Genomic DNA, 19,585 nt, shown 5'->3' with positions numbered 1-19,585 from the left:
TCAAATCCATTCACAAAGTTTTGGTCGGCCTGAGGCTATAGAAGACACGTGCCCAAGGTATCGCGCAGTGGGGCTGAAGCTAGAACCATGTGGTTGGTAAGCAAGCTACTTACCACACAGCCACTCAAAACTTTTTACAATTGGTTGCCCCAGCATGGCCAGAGCCCAATAACTGAAAGCATGCGAAAATATTATACTTATAGATCCCCTTTACGTCAGACTTCACTATCAGTCCTCATAATCGGAATTGAGAATAAATAAATAAGAAAAGAGCAAACACAACCATGAAAAACAAAAGGAGAGAGAGAGAGAGAGAATAAAAGAGAGGGAGAGAGAGGGTGAGGACTAATAGCCAAGAACTTGGCCTCTTTTGATTGGTAGCTTAGGAAGAAGGTTTGATGTAATCGCACCAAGGAATGTATCCAATGTGATGGCATATCTGATTGAGAAGCAATAAAAGCCACAAACAAGAATTCCTGAACACGATTGAGTTGATAAAAACTGACAAATGCTTGTAATGTTTCTATCCTTCTTCAGATTTTTAGATTATCATTACATCTCTTAGTCACAGCTTGCGGTGTTTTTATTATTAACCAGTTGATCTCAGTAGTGATACTGGCATCACCTGCCAATTATTATTGCAAATTAACAAAAAAAACACAAATGTTACATATCGTAAATGGTACATATCGTATATATGTAAATAGATGTTACATGTATTTCCTGATGGAGAAGAATCATGTCTAGTTCCAAACAGAGGTGGGCGAATGAGGGCAGATTTCTCGTACCAGGGATGATTGTATGTGGAATGAACCTGTGGAGGTGAGGTCATATTTGCACAGAGAGAAAAAAAAATAGATGAATAATAATTTCATGTTTTGGCACAATGCCAGCAATTTTAGGGAGAGGGAGACAACCAATAATACCAGCTCCAGTACGTGACTGGTACTCTATTTTATTGACTCTGAAAAGAGGAAAGGCAAAGCTGCCTTCAGTAGGATTTGAGCTTCAGCAGGATTTTAGTGCCTGCCTTCAGCAGGATTTGAGCTCAGTAAAGGGCCAGAAAAAATGCCACAAAGCATTTTGTCACACATGTTAACAGTTCTGCCAGCTCACTGCCCCAATAATAATAATAATACTTTCTACTCTAGGCACAAGGCTCAAAATTTTGGTGGAAGAAGGGCCAGTCAATTAAATCGACCCCAGTACTCAACAGGTGCTTAATTTATTGACCCCGAAAGGATGAAAGGCAAAGTCAACCATGGTGGAATTTGAACTCAGAACGTAAAGACAGATGAAATACCACTAAGCATTTCACCCGGTGTGCTAATGCTTCTGCCAGCTTGCCACCATTATAATAATAATAATAAGAAGAAGAAAAAGAAGAATCCTTTCTAGTGAAGGCAGAAGGCCTGAAATTTGGGAATGGGGGGGGGCTTGTTGATTACATCGAACCCAGTGTTCAAATGGGGCTTATTTCATAAACTGTGGAGGTGCAATGGCCCAGTGGTTAGGGCAGCGGACTCGCGGTCATAGGATCGCGGTTTCAATTCCCAGACCGGGCGTTGTGAGTGTTTATTGAGCGAAAACACCTAAAGCTCCACGAGGCTCCGGCAGGGGATGGTGGTGATCCCTGCTGTACTCTTTCACCACAACTTTATCTCACTCTTACTTCCTGTTTCTGTTGTACCTGTATTTCAAAGGGCCGGCCTTGTCACTCTCTGTGTCACGCTGAATATCCCCGAGAACTACGTTAAGGGTACACGTGTCTGTGGAGTGCTCAGCCACTTACACGTTAATTTCACGAGCAGGCTGTTCCGTTGATTTGGATCAACCGGAACCCTCGTCGTCGTAACCGACGGAGTGCTTCCAAATTTCATAAACTCAAAAAGTCCAACATAGCAGAATTTGGACTCAGAACGTAAAGACAGGTGAAGTGCCACTAAGCATTTCACCCAGCATGCTAGTGATTTCGTCAGCTGGCCACCTTAATAACAATAACAATAATAATAATAATAATAATAATAATGATCCTTTCTACTATAGGCACAAGGCCAGTAATTTTGAAGGGAAGGATTAAATCAACTACATCAACCCCAGTACTTGATGGGCGGGGTGGGGGTGGGGTCAACATAATTGACCCACGAAAGGTACCACAGTAATCATCTCAACCACATTTTACAGAATAAGAAAGAGTTGGCTATAGCTAACAATTCATGAAGTTCAACATGGCTAAATATGGTGAGGTTTGGCTGAAGCAGAGTTCTGTTTGAGCTGAACGACAAGGAAAGGCATTTTAGCCATAAGCACTTCTATCTTCCATTCAAACACAGTGTTGGGTCCAGATCCATTCAATCCAAGCAACGGTCACTTCAGCCTTTCATTTTATTTAATGAGTGATTCACTCAGCTACAATGGGTGCAGGAGTGGCTGTGTGGTAAGTAGCTTGCTTACCGACCACATGGTTCCAGGTTCAGTCCCACTGCATGGCATCTCGGGCAAGTGTCTTCTACTATAGCCTCGGGCCAACCAAAGCTTTGTGAGTGGATTTGGTAGATGGAAACTGAAAGAAGCCCATTGTATATATGTATATATATGTATATGCATGTGTGTGTATATGTTTGTGTGTCTGTGTTTGTCCCCCAAACATTGCTTGACAACCAATGCTAGTGTTTTTACGTCCCCGTAACTTAGCGGTTCAGCAAAAGAAACCGTTAGAGTAAGTACTAGGCTTACAAAGAATAAGTCCTGGGGTCAATTTGCTCGACTAAAGGCGGTGCTCCAGCAAGGCTGCAGTCAAATGACTGAAACAAGTAAAAGAGTAAAGTGAACTTTCTCCCTTATTTTTTTTTAGATTTGAGGGAAATTTGGTTGTCATTTCTGGTAAGGTGAGAGATTAGGCAGGTAATCACATTCATAAATCCTCTTAAAATATTTGATGCTCATCTAGTTTTTCAAGTTAATAAAACTTGGTATATTTTTGTATTTTAGTGCTATTAACTTGTTCACAAATAACAAGTTCCACAGTAAAAAAACCCAATCAAGACACAAAGTCATAGGATAATTAATGGCAGGATAAGATGATGTTGCCTTGGTCTAGGTTTCATAATATCTCAAGTTCAATTCCTTCCAGGGTTGATCACATAAATATCATGCAAGTGTTGGGATTAATTCAATTGTTTCCTCTCCCAAGATTTAGGACACAAAGCCAAAGTTAAAAATTACTACTATTCTTTATTACACCATTTTGACTAAATAATTAATGTTAGATATAGTAATTTATTAATTCAAGTTAAAATCTCACTTCAGATGATTCAGCTTTTTATCTTTTAAGAGTTAAGGTAGTTCCAAACTCAATCTATTTGACTTGAGCCGGCAGCACTAAGATATAACACCAAAAATTTTATGACAAGAGACTGAGACCTTCGATGATATGCTGTGCTTGAGAAAACTTGTCAAGCCAAGTGGAATTGTAGTTGTGGCCAATGCCACATAATTTGCACCCATTATGCCCTTGGTGCTAGGAAGGGCATCCAGCCATAGAAACCATGCCAAATCAGATTGGAACCTGGTATAAAACTTATAGCTCATCAGTTTTAGTCAAACAGTCCAACCCATGCCAGCATGGAAAGCAGACACTAAACAATGATGATGTACATTACACACACACACGCACATATTGTTATTGATAGAGAGGCACAGGTATGGTTGTGTGGTTAAGAATTTCACTTTTGAACCCAGTGAATAAGAGTTCAGTCTCATTATGTAAAAACTGTAGGTTGGAATCCTCTGTTGGTCAACCCACAGGTCAACCAGTAACTTGTGAAAGAAATTGTTGGGCAGAAATGGAAGAAGCCTGCTCATTTTATACATCATCATCCTTTCTACACCCGTCTTCCATGCTGATGTGGATTGGGCAGATAAGATCTGATGGAGTTGGAAGACAGCACCATGCTTCAATCTCTGCTCTGACATGGCTTCTATGGCTGTGGACATCCTTATTAACGCCAACAACATTAGGGAGTGCACTGGTTGCTTTGCTCATAGCACCAGCACTAGTGAGGTTGCCATGTAGCACAAAAGACTAGGGTCTTCTTTGACTGAATGCGGCTGCAGTACAGAAAGGGGCGACTTTAGGTTAGGTAATAAGAACTTAAAGCATGAACTTCTTATTACCTGGCATAAAACCACCAAGGCTTACGTGTGTGTGTGTGTGTGCGTGTGCATGCACGTATGCATGTGTATGGGCTTCTGAGTTTGTGTAAGTAATCATCATCATTTTCACGTCCACTTTTCCATGTTTGCATGGGTTGGATGAATTCATTTGGGGAGATTTTCCACAACCAGACATGTTATTGACAGAAAATAGTGCTGCTTATTTACAACCATCACATGATTTCAAGACGAAGGTATATACATACACACACACACAAGATGGGCTTCTTTCAGTTTCCATCTACCAAATCTACTCACAAAGCTTTGGTCAACCCAAAGCCACAGTAGAAGACATTCAGCCAAGGTGCCATGCAGTGGGGCTGAATCTGAACCCACAAGATTGCGATACAAGATTCTTAACCCCACAGCCATGTCAGACCTACTGCAATGCCTGCATATAACATGCCTTCGTCTTCACATGTGTTCAGTTTTTCGTATAGAAGAGTATCACTCTTCTGTACAAACCCAGTAGTTTGCTTGTAATCCACCATGAAAACCAGTCCAGGTTACTTAACCTGTTGCCCAATCTTTGTAAGGGTGGTAAGCCCCTTTGCTTACAGTTAATGTTGTTTGTTTCCAGGTCTCTACATAACCATGCCCAGGCTATATATTGCTTAATAGACTGAGAGATTATCACCTTGAATGGAAACAGGTGAGAACTGGGTCAGGAAGAGCATCAGGCCATAGAAAACTCTACTCCAAGGTATTCTCACCTAACCCATGCAGGCATGGAAAATGGACGTTAAAATAATGATAATGATGATGATTAATGACTGAGACTGCTGGATGGTAGGATCAGTCAGGCACTGAACAACGTAATTTGTAGTGTTGACTTACAACCCCAGCTTGGATTCCATTGTGATTAACTTTGCTTTTCATCCTTCTAAGGTCAATAAAAGAAGTGTCACTCAAGTATAGGAGAGTGTGGGGTGGAGGCGGTGATATCCTCAAAGGTTCCGCTCTCCCAGATACATGTGCTCATTCACCACTGTCACAAATTATCTATCAACCTGACTTGTTTTCCTCTTTTATGAATATACAAACACACAAACCAAAGTAAATTCATCCGAGCAAAACAAATTCATTTGGAGAAGTTAGTAAGCATCCGATCATCACTGCCACCACTACCATCACCATCACCACCAACACTGCTACCACCACCACCCTCACCGCCACTACCACCATCATCTTTGTTGTTGTTATCATTGTAACATCCACTTTTACACGTTTGCATGAATCAGGCAGGATTAGTTGAGACGTGTCTTTTACAGCCAGATATTCTTCTTGTCCCCAACACCCACTGGTTGCCAAGCAGGTAGGGTTTCCCCACGGTCAGACATATTTTCATAGAAGATTTGAAATGAATGACACTGCTTATGATGACCATTCATTCACAAGTGTCCAGTGATGTCAAGAAAGGGAAGTACACACACAAAACACACACACATATCACAGGATTCTTTCAGTTTCTACCCACCAAATCCACTCAGAAGGCCTGGGGCTAAAGTAGAAGATACTTGCTTAAGGTACCACACAGTGGGAGTGAACCGGGAGCTGCATGTTTGCCAAGTGAGCATCTTAACCCTATCATGCTGTGTTCCTGGTATAGCAGGAATATCCTAAATATAATCTCTACCGGATTCCCATTAAAGCAGTAACGCACAACACACACATAGGGAAACCAAGATAAAATACTAAACTTAGACAACTGATCACATTACAGCAGCAGCTTTGTGGTAAGGTGACATTATGACTCATTGCTTATGGTAGGTTCCATACCTGTTGCTCATTTTTGTTTTTAATAAGGTAAAAAAATGGATTTTTGCAATGACACAAGTGTGTGATGAACCCAGCACGTCATCTGGTAAACAAGCCAAGCGTAGACTTTTTACAGTTGCAGAAATTACTGATGGAAATGATGAGGAAAGCAGTGATTTGAGTGAACAAATACAGTAGTTGAGAGACTGGCCTATCATTGTTATTCTCTTGATTTTTTTTGGGGGGGGGGGGGCGGATTCTGTCGATTAGTTTACCTGCTATGAACATCTATGACAATTAAAAGATAGGCCTATTGTCATTATTCTCCTAAATTTTTTGTGATTCTGGTCATTAGTTTGCCTGCAACCATTACTCTTGAGCTGTGTTTGTAACTATTTTCTGCTCAGGAGCCTTGACGAAGGGGAAAGTTAGACATGTAGGCCCAGGTCTGAGAGGATTATTCTTGACAATCAAGTCTACACCTACCCCTACAACCATGCTTGCACCTACTGACAGCCTCTCTACTATTAAGTGGAGGGGCTGTATGTACACATAAACTTATAGTAAAAAGTGGGGTCGGTGGGTGGGTATACTTTAGCAGGCTTAGCAGTTTTAAGCTGGGGTTTTTTACAAAAATGCAAAGATTAACTGTTTCACAGATTGCCTGAAGGAACGTGTCATAAAAGGCCACTGAGAAAACTTGTTTTTACAAAATAGGTAACTTTTAACAAAATATTTAATGCATGCATACATTGTGCATTATGTAACAGACATCTCAAGACATTTAAATGAGGGAATCTCAACATGGTTGCTTGGTAGAAATAGCAGCCAAATATTGTACTGAATACTTGGTGATATCTTTAAAAAGTGGATAGACATATTCAATAAGGTTTAGAAAAAAAAGAAAAAAAAAAGAAAAGAAAAGAAACCAATAATAAAAGGATGGTATGTTTATGGCTGTTTTGTTGAACCACCAAGTTATGAGGGAGTAAACAAACCAACATGAAGGCACACATAAATATACATACAAATGATAGGCTTCTACACAGTTTCCATCTGCTAGATTCACTTACTAGGCATTGGTCAGCCTGGAGCTATAGTAGAAGACACTTGCCCAAGGTGCTGTGCAGTGGGACTGAACTTGAAACCATATGGTTTGCAAAGCCAGCTCCTTAACCACACAGCTGTGCCTGTGTCCTTAAAAATATACATACATTAAATTTCCCTGTTTTAAGAAGGATTTTGGAAATATAACCAATGGCGATTATGTGAAAATGATTGGATTCTCTCATTTAATTTTGGTGCTCTTGGAATCTGTAGAAATGGCTGAGTGGTTAAGAAGCTTGCTTCCCAACCATATGGTTTCAGGTTCAGTCCCACTGCATGGCACCTTGGCTTCTTTCATAGTCTCAGGCAGACTAAAGTCTTGTGAGTGATTTCATAGACAGAAGCATGTTGTGTGTATTCATGTCCCCTTGTCTTGGCATCATGAGATGGCTCTAAACAAGAGTCACATTCATAGAGGCTAAGTCTCTCATTTCCAGTCTTTTGCGAAGACATGTCCTTGTCATGGGGTTGGGAGGGGATATTACTTTGCTTGGGCATAGATGAGGATTGGTAACAGGAAGGGCATCTGACCACAGAAAAATCTGCCACAACAAATCCTATCCAACACATGCCAGCATGGAAAAGTGGAGATTAAAATGATGATGATGATGACGATGATGATGATAATGATTTGAGTTGCATGATATATCTTAATCCTTTCGACACCAACCCGGCTGAAACTGCCTCTGGCTCTCTGGTACAAATGTCTTGTTTTCAAAAGTTCTTAATTAAAATTTTCCACCAAACATTAGTCACAATTTATGTTCCTAACAACCAAGTTATTTTACTAAATTCTTTGTTATATTTAAAATTAACTGAAAGAAACAGAGCATCTCAAAAGAAATATGGTAACAAATGGGTTAAAGTTAACCATATTTTTTTTTATCCACACTATGGAAAGGAAATAAAATGCTTACTCCAAAGAATATATTTCTCTGTGGATTGAAAGTACGTGACTGATATCACTAGTTTCTAGTTTTCTTAGGCCTTCATCAGAGAAAGAATTTAAATGTAATAAAATGTTTTAAAAGAAATTTAAAGCAGCTACGTAATAACTGTAAGCCTACTTTTGGGCCACCCTGTACAATGTATACAAACTAGGACAGTGTGAAACTGGTCTGACTTGTGTAATAATAGTGCATAGCAACACAGATTTCAGTATTTAGGGATGATTTGAACTGTAAAGTACACCTTATATTCAGGGCAATGCGAAAACACTTTGGAGTGCAATAGGAATAAATTCACACATGCAATGCAAAAGTCTCCATATAATAATGGCTGATATAACTGTGCGTTGGTTAAATTTGTTCAGGCATGTTTTACGTTAGTGGTTCCCAAACTCTTTTGGGTTGCTGCTCCTTTGACAGCTGGGCCACATTCCTAGCACCAACACCCCAACTAACCACCAAAAACACAGACCTCTTTCTGAAACGAATTCAAAGCAATTTTATTTCACAAATAAAACTTAACCTAATGAACCTATTATTTTGTTGTTTTTACATGAATCACTACCCCCATTATTGCCCCACTTTTCTTTGAACTTTACACTGCCCCCAGGAGGGCAATAAGAGAGGGGGGATAAAAGACAGACACAGAGAGTTAACACAAGTGAAGAATGAGTGCGCATGCATACTAGGCTTTGTGGCAGGCAATGTGTAAAGAAATGCTACACACAGTGGGAGAGAAATAATTGAAGAAACAGAAGACAAGGGAGCAAGGGAGTTAACAACCATAGTTATGGGAGAAGTTATACAAATGATAAATTTGTTTATTTTATTTTACTTTAAGGTAACTTTTGTTTTTTAAATTGGTATTTGTTTCACTGCCTTAATAATAATCCTTTCTACTAAAGGTGCAAGGCCTGAAATTTGGTGGGAGGGGACAAGTCAATTACATCGACCCCAGTGTTTCACTGGAACTTAATTTATTGACCCCCAAAAGGATGAAAGGCAAAATTGACCATGGCAGAATTTGAACTCAGAACGTAGCAATGGATGAAATACCACTAGGCATTTCGTCCGGCGTGCTAACGATTCTGCCAGCTCAATGCCTTCATAACAATAAGAATGATGATGATTTCAAATCTTGAGAGAAGATCAACAGCTTTTGAGGGAAGGAGGGAGTCAATTATAAAATTGACTGATATTTATATATTGACCCTGAGAGGATGAGATGCAAAGTTGACTTTGGTGAAATTTAAGTCAGAACATAAGACCAGATGAAATGCTGCCAAGCCTATTGTTTGGTATGTTAATGGTTCTACCAGTTCACCATCCGTCCTGGTTTATGTACAAAGCTAGCAATTCTGAAGAGAAAGGTTCAATCAATACCATCATCCCCTGTACTTGGCCGGTACTTTATTTTTACCAATTACCAGAGAGGTGATAGGCAAAGATGACCTTGGTGGGTTCTAGACTCAGAGCATACAGACCCAGAATAGATCCTGCAAGACATTTTTTTCTGATGCTCTACAGACTCTCCACTTCTGACTGCAAAAGAAAATTACACGCAAAATAACCAACCAATGGCAGTGCTCCAGCATGGCCACAGTCAAATGACTGAAACAAGTAAAAGAAAACCATGGGTGCAACCATGGCTGAGGAGTAAGGAGCTTGCTTCCCAACCACATGGTTCTGGATTCAGTCCCATGGTGTGGCACATGAGGCATCTTCTACTATAGCCTCGGGCCAGCCAAAACCTTGTGAGTGAATTTGGTATATGGAAACTGAAAGAAGCCTCTGTGTGTGTGTCTTTGTCCCTCATCACTGCTTAACAAATGCCATTGATGTGTTTACATTTCCCTAACTTAGCAGTCCAGCAAAAGAGACAAATAGAAAAAATACAAGGCTTTAAAACAGAAGCCCTGGCAGTGTATTTCAAATGGAATATGGTAACAACATGGCTAAAGTTGGAGCAGGGAGAGAGGTGGGGGGGGGAGCTAGAACAACTACCTCCAGGAATTTATTTTGTTCTATGTTCTGTCAAAGTGCTTCTCAAAAATGAGCTGTTCCATCCCTTGAGGAAAATTGGTTTATGGCAACTGGGGACAAAGGATGCAGCATGGAGGCAGACAAAAGCTGAATTTGTACAGATTTTTTACTCCTTGAATTCTGTTATGGAAAGCAGTTTTATCCGGGGGTTCAAAAGAAATCCTCTCTTTATTCTGTGAGAAATGCAGACATCCCAGTAAAACATTTTACAAAAGTCAACTTTTCAGATCCTGCCACCATATATTTCAGGAAATATTGTTTTACAATGCAAAGATCAATTACTTTCAGAAGCAGAAAATATCAATTCTATTTTTTTTGGTGGATAATTAACATCATTACAAGAGTGACCATGAAATTTAATTACACAGTTAAAGAGTTAAATATTAACTTCAGTAAGAATATTAAATTTAATATCAATGATAAACTGCTTGTTAGCAACAATCACAACAACAATAAAAATCCCAATAAAAACAACAAAATCAATAATAATAGACTTCAAAATGTGAATAAGTAAGTAACCAAAACTGAATATATACCACCTATGTCTAGCATGGATTAGAGGTTGGGGGATGGAGTCATGATTGTAAGATTGTGGTTTCAATTCCTGGACAGGGTAATGCAAAACACTTCATTTCACATGGCTCCAGTCCACTCAGGAGTAATCCTGTGAGGGACTGGTTTCCCATCCAGAGGAGGGACATACACATCAGAGAAACCAGGAAACCGGGGGCCACACCCCTTACAGAGCAATGGGGACCAACTAACCTAACCAAGCTTAGAAGTATTCATTTGCATCAGAGTGGTGGTGGTGCTGGGGTAAGCAGCCTTTGACACCAAACTAGAATCTGGAACTAAGTTATGCTGATCTGATACTATGAGTAAGAACATTAAAAATGGGTGGCGGTGCTTTGAATCATAGCAATGAGACACGGAAGAAGCATTAGTCACAGGAAAAGAATGAGAGTCAAAACAATGGAGGAAGGTTTATTGGGTCATAACAAGTGGGTGTAGAAAAAATGTTTATAGAAGAAAAGGAGTAATACTTAAAAAGAAAAAGAGAGACGTTCTGCATTAATGGTTCTGCCAATTTGCCATACAAGACAATAGAAAGACATAAAAAATATAAAATCACTTACTGATGTTTTTGGTCATGTACTCTTGTTTACTGCTTTGGTTAGATGTGACGGGTAGTTTGCTGTCGGTGGCGTCTTCAGTGAAGCCTGTATTAACATATCCGGTGGGGGGCTTCGACACCTGTTTGCTTTCTAATGCTCGCAACCTTTGAGATTCCCGAAGAGATTTCCGCAAGAACTCATTTTCTCGTTCGAGGCGAGCTTCCTCTTCCTTTCTCTTGTTGAGGTATTCTTGGTGCATCTGAGCACGTTGGAGTTCTTCTTGAGTTGGAAGTCGCTGTGGCAAAGTATTGGTATTCTTATAGATAGCTTCATTTGACAAATTCTCCCTTGAGTTACTAGCAGATTGTTGGGGAGAGGATATTTTAGGTTTTGTAGGGGTCGAAGATGGTGGTGGATACCGGGGAGTGGACTTGACAGTGCCAATAAAGTTTTCAGGGCAATCAACTGCCATTTCTCGGTGGGGTCCTCGGTCTTCCATTTCATAGGGATTCTGAAAGGAATCAACATTCACATACTGAGAATTATTTAAAGAATTTAGGCTGCCAGTTTTCGGTGTATAAACAAGTCGTGTCTGTTTATTGACGTTCTCTATTAAGGGTATTTCACTGCTACCCCTATTACTGGGAATTCCAACTTGCTTTCTCTTTGAGTCTGAATACCCATTCATTTCTTGGTCTTCTGTAAGGGTCATCCCCAATGATTGAGATTTGGCCCCTTCAATATAAGGTTTACCTGAAAGTCTACTGTTTTCTTCGAGAGGTAAAACTCTCTTCCTTTCGTCAGGTAAATTTCCAGGTGTATCAACAACGTTCTCTTTTTTAGTTTTTTCCTCGTCTGATGAAAGTTTGGTCATATCATTGGAATGGTAGTTGCTGTTAGCATAGGTGTCTGCCAGCTCTGCCAAATCCCTTTGGACAGAAATATTATAAGCATCCTCTACAAAATTAATTTCAGGAACTAAAAAAAAAGAAAAAGAAAAAAAATTAATACAAAGCATAATATTTCAAACAAGCAAAAAGGGTGGGAGGAGAAGGGAGATCGAGATATAGTTGATCTGGTTCAACTATATTTAGCTAATGCATCCTTTTAGTGACCATCCCCATAGAAAGATGAAAAAATGAAGTTGACCAACAAGTAAGAACAACAACAACAACAACAACGGTTGTTTCTGATTTAAGTGCAAAGTCAGCAATTTTGAGAAGAGAGTGTTAATGTCAACCCCAGGACATAACTGGTACCAGGGTCATCTTAGTAGCATTATGGACCCCCAAGGAAAATCAGGGCATTGGGCACTATAGTATCTATTCATTGACAGCAAGATTATGGCACACATAGATTAGAACTGGGCCCCTAGACATGTGAGGCACCCCACCTCCCGGAGCAACTTCCCAATGAGCTCATGCCTTAAGACAGCACTGACTGGTGCTTTATTTTATCAACTTTGGAGGATTAAACGGTAAAGTTGGCTTTGGTGGGATTCGAACCCAAAATATAAAGAACCAGAACGAATCCAGAGGTATTTCCCCAAATGCTGCTCAATTTTATGGTTTCGGGTTCAGTCCAACCACACAGCATCTTGTGCTAGTACTTCTACTGTAGTCAGGGCCAACCAAATTCGTAAGAGTGGATTTGGTAGATGGAAACTGAAAGAAGCTTGCTGTACATATCATAATCATTTTAAAATCCATTTTTCCATGGGTCAAACAGAATACATTGAGGTAGGTTTAGCATAGCCCAGTGGTCACCATTGCCAGCCCAAACTTGTTTCCAAACAACCTAATATTACCCCTGAGGCGGCCCTTCAGCATTAAACTGGCAAAATGGCAGGGGACAGGTTTTCCGTGGAAGATGGCAAATGACCAGCATCACCTGAAGTGTGCTGAAGCTGGTTTACAATTCCACAGAATAGCCAGAGAAGGATACATGTACACACACATATTGCTGTGTGGTTCAGAAGTTATCTTCTGCCAGGTGGTTTCAGGTTCAGTCCCACTGTAAGACACGTTGGGCAGATGTCTTCTACTACAGTCCCAGTGTGACTAGATTTAAGGGGCAGGAGACATAGAAAAACAGATTAGATAGATAGATAGACAGTTGGATAGATAGATGGATGGACAGACAGACGTGTGCGATGAGTTTGGGTCTTGACATTTTGTGTCTGTCATGCTAGCCAAGTCATCAATTTCCGATATTCTACAAAAACATGTCTGGCCATGGAGAAATATTACTTTGTATGAAAACAGGAACATCATCATGCTGTAGAAAATCTATCTCAATGAATTTGGTCGAATCCATGAAAGTACGAAAAAGTGGACAGTAGAATGGTGGTTTTGGAGTGAGTGAGTGAGGAGTGAGTGAGTGAGGAGTGAGTGAGTGAGTGAGGAGTGAGTGAGTGAGTGAGGAGTGAGTGAGTGAGGAGTGAGTGAGGAGTGAGTGAGGAGTGAGTGAGGAGTGAGTGAGTGAGTGAGGAGTGAGGAGTGAGTGAGTGAGTGAGTGAGTGAGTGAGTGAGTGAGTGAGTGAGTGAGTGAGAGTGAGAGAGTGAGTGAGTGAGTGAGTGAGTGAGTGAGTGAGTGAGAGAGAGAGAGAGAGAGAGCACATGCATATCTATGTTCAGGTTTATATTCTTTGAACATTTAAAACAGTGAATTCGTATTAAAGGACCATGGACAATCTTCAGCAGATTGCTATGAAATGGGCCAATTAGACTGATGCACACACACACACACAGAATTTCTGTCAACCTGATTTCACTCACAAAGCTTGTGGGTGACCTGAAGCTATGGTAAAAAATGTTTTCCCAAGATGCTGCGTGCTGTTGGATTGAACCCAAGACCTGATGGTCACAAAGCCAACTACTTAACCATTCAACCTTGCAATAAACAAGCAAAACAAGAAAACCAACAATAACATTTAAATATACACCAAAAGTATGAACAAAAACAACAAACAACAACAACAGGAATAGCAAAAACAAAAGTAAAAACTAGAATTAAAACAACAAAAACAACAATTCCCATGAGCATATTTGTTGTTGCTATTGTTGTTGCTGTTGTGAAGCAATTTTATAAGATTGAAAAAACAAATTTCATAAAATAATTTTAAAAAAAATTTAATATCAAAAAAATAAAGAATAAAAAAATATTAGCCAAATGTTAAGATATGCCACCAGATCCAATCAATAACTAACTTAATAAATAGGCCCTAATTAGGCATATTTCTCCTTGAATAACCAAGGTGAAAGTACGTTAATGGAGTGATGGGGATGATGATAACAATAATAATAATAATAGAAAACTATCAGGACGTAATATATGAAATTCAGAGAATTTGGAATTGCCAAAAGTTGTCATTATCGCAACTGTAATAAGAGCCTTAAGAACAGTTGCAAGAAGTTGAAATGGTTGTTTGAAGATGCTGGATATGAAGAAGAACAATGCGATTCTATAGAAAGCCTTGTTTTAGCTTGGCTCAGCAAGGATTATAAGAGAAGTGTTAGATATATCTAGCCATCTGATACTGGCAGACCAACAATGAAATGCTGAGTGGATGAGAGGAATAACGATGATAATGATGATGATGGTTTCTGATTTAGGCACAAAGCCGGCAATTTTTAGCAGGAGTTGATCAATTTCATGAACCCAGGTTTTGACTGGTACTTTATTTTATCAACTTGTGGAAAAGACAACACTGATCTCTGCAGGATTTGAACTTAGTGTATAAAGAGTTAGAATAATAATTGCCTCAAATTTTGGTAAAAGGTTAGGAATTTTGAGAGAAGTGGGTTAATTGATCTCATCAACCCCAGCACTTTAATTTTATCAACTCTGAAAAGATGAAAAGCTGATCCTGGCAGTATTTTGAACAAAGAATGTGAAGAGCCAGAAGAAATGCCACAAACTATCTTGTCTAAAATATTAACGGTGCTTCCAGCTCAGTGTCTTAATAATAGAAATAATCCTATTTGACTACAGGCACAAGGCCATGAAAATTTTGAGGTGTAAAGGGAGTAAGTCGATTATATCAACTCCAGTGTCTAACTGGCATTTATTTCAATGACCCGAAAGGCTGAAGGGCAAAGTTGTCATCGGTGGAATTTGAACTCAGAATGCAGCAGTAGACAAAATACTGTAAAGCATTTCGCTTGATCTGCTAACGATCCTGCTGGCTTGCTGCCTTAATAATAATAATTACTATAATCCCTCTCTTATTATTTACTCGGTCACTACTGTAGTTTCACAATTTATTACTATAATTATATTATTACTATAAGGCTCTCTCTCTCTCACACACACACACATATACACATTTACATACACACACACACATATTTGTGTGTACATATATATGTATGTATATATATATATATATATATCTTTTACTTGTATCAGTCGACTTGTTTTCCTTGTTTCAGTCGACTGTGGCCATGCTGGAGCACCGCCTTTAGTCGAGCAAATCGACTTATTCTTTGTAAGCCTAGTACTTATTTTATCAGTCTCTTTTGCCGAACCGCTAAGTTACAGGGACGTAAACACACCAGCATCCGTTGTCAAGCGATGTTGGGAGGACAAACACAGACACACAAACATACATACATATACATATATATATATATATATATATATATATATATATACGAAGGGCTTTTTCCAGTTTCTGTCTACCAAATCCACTCACAAGGCTTTGGTTGGCCCGAGGCTATAGTAGAAGATACTTGCCCAAGGTGCCATGCAGTGAGACTGAACCTGCAACCATGTAGTTTGTAAGCAAGCTACTTACCTCACAGCCACTCCTACACCTATATATATATATATATATATATATAGATGTCATTATGGCACCCCATTGGTTACTTTGCAGACACACTGAATGCATGTGTGTATGTATACATACACACACAGCAACTTCCATCATGTACATTTTTCAACAATACCCGCAAAACAAAAAAAATCAAATATTCATACATACAAATCAAACTGTTGTAATTATCACAAAGTTTAGTAAAACACCTGCCATCATTATCGATGGTTTAGTTATTCTCAACCTGGCAAAGATGAAAGACAAAGTATTGAACTCAGAACAAACACAGGAAATATCGCTAAGCATTTTGCCCAGTGTGTTAACAATTCTGCCAGCTCACCACCTTGATAATGATAATAATAATGATTTCAAATTTTGGCACAAAGCCAGCATGTTTGAGGGAGGGGGTCTTGTCAATTACATCAACTCCAGTACTCAACCGATATTTTATCAACCCTGAAAATGAAAGGCAATGTCAACCTCAACAGAATTTGAACACAAAATGGACAAAGTGCTGCTAAGCATTTTGCCCAATGTGCTAACGGTTCTGCCAGCTTGCTGCCTCAATAATAATAATAATAATAATTAATTCTTTTATAATAATAATCTATGATTGTACTTCTGGTGCTTTATTTCATTAACCATAAAAGAATGAAGCATTACTTGACCTCCAATGAGTTTTGAGCTCAGAACAAAGAAATGTGACCAAATAGCACAACTAACTAACTAACAGAAGAGCCTTGTTCCAATGTTTTAGCTCTAAATATCCAAAGACAAATTTCAAAGCAGCAAATCTGTGAATATAATTTATTTGATCAGAAAACTGTGGGATGTATTGAGTACTTTTGACTGGAAACACATTATTTCAATCAAGACATGGCAACATGGACCAATAGGAGATGCTCCCTACATGGTAGCTTGATCTGCTAGAAATACCAGTCCATCTGCTCTCAGTTCATGCTACAAACAATACAAGAAAGCAAGAAAACTAAGGTTCGAGAATGTATGATTGATCGTATGTCAGTTTGATTGGAAATGACATGGATAGAGAAAAAGATATTCTCCACCTAATCGACATCTTTCCAGCCAATTTACGTCCTGCCATTGCAAATATAGCTTTTTTGGAAGGCAAAAAAGATTGGTTGCAGGTTGGAGATTGTGAAATGATAATTATAAAAATGAAATATTTTATTTACAAAGACTGGATAAATAGGTAGATAGATAAATAGATAATGACTGGCTGTCATAAAGAATCGATCAGGAATCTGGAATATTCCAACTCTGAGCAGGGAACAACATTAAATGAAGAGAGAGAGAGAGAGAGAGAGAGAAAGATGAGGAAGGAGGAAAACATGGAAAGGGAGAGATGGAAAATATTCAAATTATCAGATCTTAAAATATTTTTGTTATTTTTATTGAATAAAGTAACAATATTACTTCCTCTAAATCACGAGGCTTAGAGATATCACAGCAACCTAACCACCGGTAAAAAAGCTGCCACATAAATAAATGAATAATGTATGTATGTGTGGAGGTGCAATGGCCCACTGCTTGGGGCAGTCGACTTGCAGTCATAGGATCGTGGTTTCAATTCCAAGACAGGGCATTGTGAGTGTTTATTGAGCAAAAACACCTAAAGCGCCACGAGGCTCCAGCAGGGGCTACTGGTAAACCCTGCTGTACTCTTTCACCACAACTTTCTCTCACCCTTTCTTTCTATTTCTGTTGTACCTGTATTTCAAAGGGCCAGCCTTGTCGCACACTGTATCACACTGAATCTCCCTGAAAACTACGTTACAGGTACATGTGTCTGGAGTACTCAGCCACTTCTATGTTAATTTCACAAGCAGGCTGTTCCGTTGATTGGAACCCTCGTTGTCATAGCCAATGGAGTGCCATAATGATATATATACACATACATGCATATGCATTAACACATACATATATATGTACACACAAATATGTGTATGTATGTAAATGTGTGTGTTTGAGAGAGAGAGAGAGAGAGCCCGTGTGTGCCTCCTAGTCTTGACATTTTCACAATAATTGTAAACCAGTCCACCATTCATAGAAAGACTATGATGTTATTCATTTGCTAATCGTCTGTGGAAACATGTCCAGCTATTAAGCTGTATAATATTATCTTGCTTAGTAACAAGTGAGTGTTGGTGACAGTAAAAGCATCTAACCACAGAAATATTGCCTCAAATTAGAAACTTATTTAAAACATTAGTTGAGGAGATCCACATGACAAGATGATGCACATGAGTGAATATGACAACAAAATTCCAGTCAAGGACAAATTGCAGACATACAAAGATGCAAAATGGCCTCAGATGAGAGGTAGTCGTTTAACTTTAAAAAATGGCATAACCTTACAGAAAGCAGAGCTACCAATTGATTGCATGTAAGAATCCCAAGAAAGATCAGATGAGAAAAGAAGAACAAGCAATGACCAACCAACTCCCATCTTGGTATAGGATAGATATTTCGAAGGAACCTAACGAGTCAGGGATTGAGTTGTGCTCAAATATCTGCTTTGACATGGTTTCTATGGCTGGATGCCCACACACACACACAAATATACTATTGATATCATAAATTAGAAATTTTAAGAGTGTGAAACAATACATTCTAAGCAGGGTGAATCTTGAAGCAAATAAAACTATAGATAGAATTGGGTTAAAGAACCTTTGGATAGGAAACGGTGAAGGCAGTCTTTGACTCTTTCAATCCAACAGGATTCCAACCTAATATTTGCATGCCATTATTTATAGCAGCTTTACCCACTTTAAATTTAACACTGCTAAAAAAGGAATTCTGTGTGTGTGTGTATCTAGTAGATACATGTATATAGAGAGTGTGTCAGCAAAGTTTTCCTCCTTCATCCGACTGGAGTATCAATTGGATGTGTGCTGGGCAACAAATGGAAGCCACATTGAACTGTGCTAAACTGTAAGTAAACTTCATCAGTTGTTCCCTTATTCAACATGGATAGGAAATGTGTAGTGTTACATCAATGAATAGTCCTGAAATCCTACCATGACCTTGCAGGCACACTGAATGCATGTGTGTATGTATACATACATACACACACACACCAACTTCCATCATGTACATTTTTCAACAATACCCGCAAATCAAAAAAATCAAATATTCATACATACAAACCAAACTTTAGTAATTATCACAAAGTTTAGTAAAACACCTACCATCGTTATTGATGGCTTAGTTATTCGAGAATATATATAAATATGTGCATTTGCAAAATGGTCTGCAAGCCACCAGCAGGCCCCAAGAAACACATTCATGTCCATAGAACACGATTACTACTTTATTTTACTGAACCCTCATTTGCCATTTACGACAAGAGAATTCATTGTATCATCATCATCATCATCATTTAACATCCGTGTTCCATGCTAGCATGGGTGGGATGGTACCACAAGAGCTGGCCAGGCTGGATCCTGCACCAGATTTCTGTGACTTTTATGACAGGGTTTTTACAGCTGGATGCCCTTCCTAACACCAATCACTCAGCAGAGTGGACTTAGTGCTTTCTATGTGACACAAGCACAGAC

At 39.1% G+C, this 19,585-nt stretch overlaps 1 protein-coding gene across 5 annotated transcripts in view; it reads right to left on the bottom strand.

The window, feature by feature from the left end:
- The window catches only part of LOC115217207 (MAGUK p55 subfamily member 5-like), a 140,476-nt gene that overhangs the window by 64,670 nt on the left and 56,221 nt on the right, over window positions 1-19,585 (bottom strand). For all 5 annotated transcript variants that reach the window (XM_036507045.1, XM_029786847.2, XM_036507046.1 and 2 more), the window contains one exon: window positions 11,207-12,163. In XM_036507045.1, the coding sequence (XP_036362938.1) occupies window positions 11,207-12,163 (957 nt within the window). The remainder of the gene's footprint in view (window positions 1-11,206; window positions 12,164-19,585) is intronic.

This window comes from Octopus sinensis, linkage group LG11 (genome assembly GCF_006345805.1).
Source record: "Octopus sinensis linkage group LG11, ASM634580v1, whole genome shotgun sequence".
NCBI lineage: Eukaryota > Metazoa > Mollusca > Cephalopoda > Octopoda > Octopodidae > Octopus > Octopus sinensis.
This window is presented reverse-complemented; position numbering and strand designations above follow the sequence as displayed.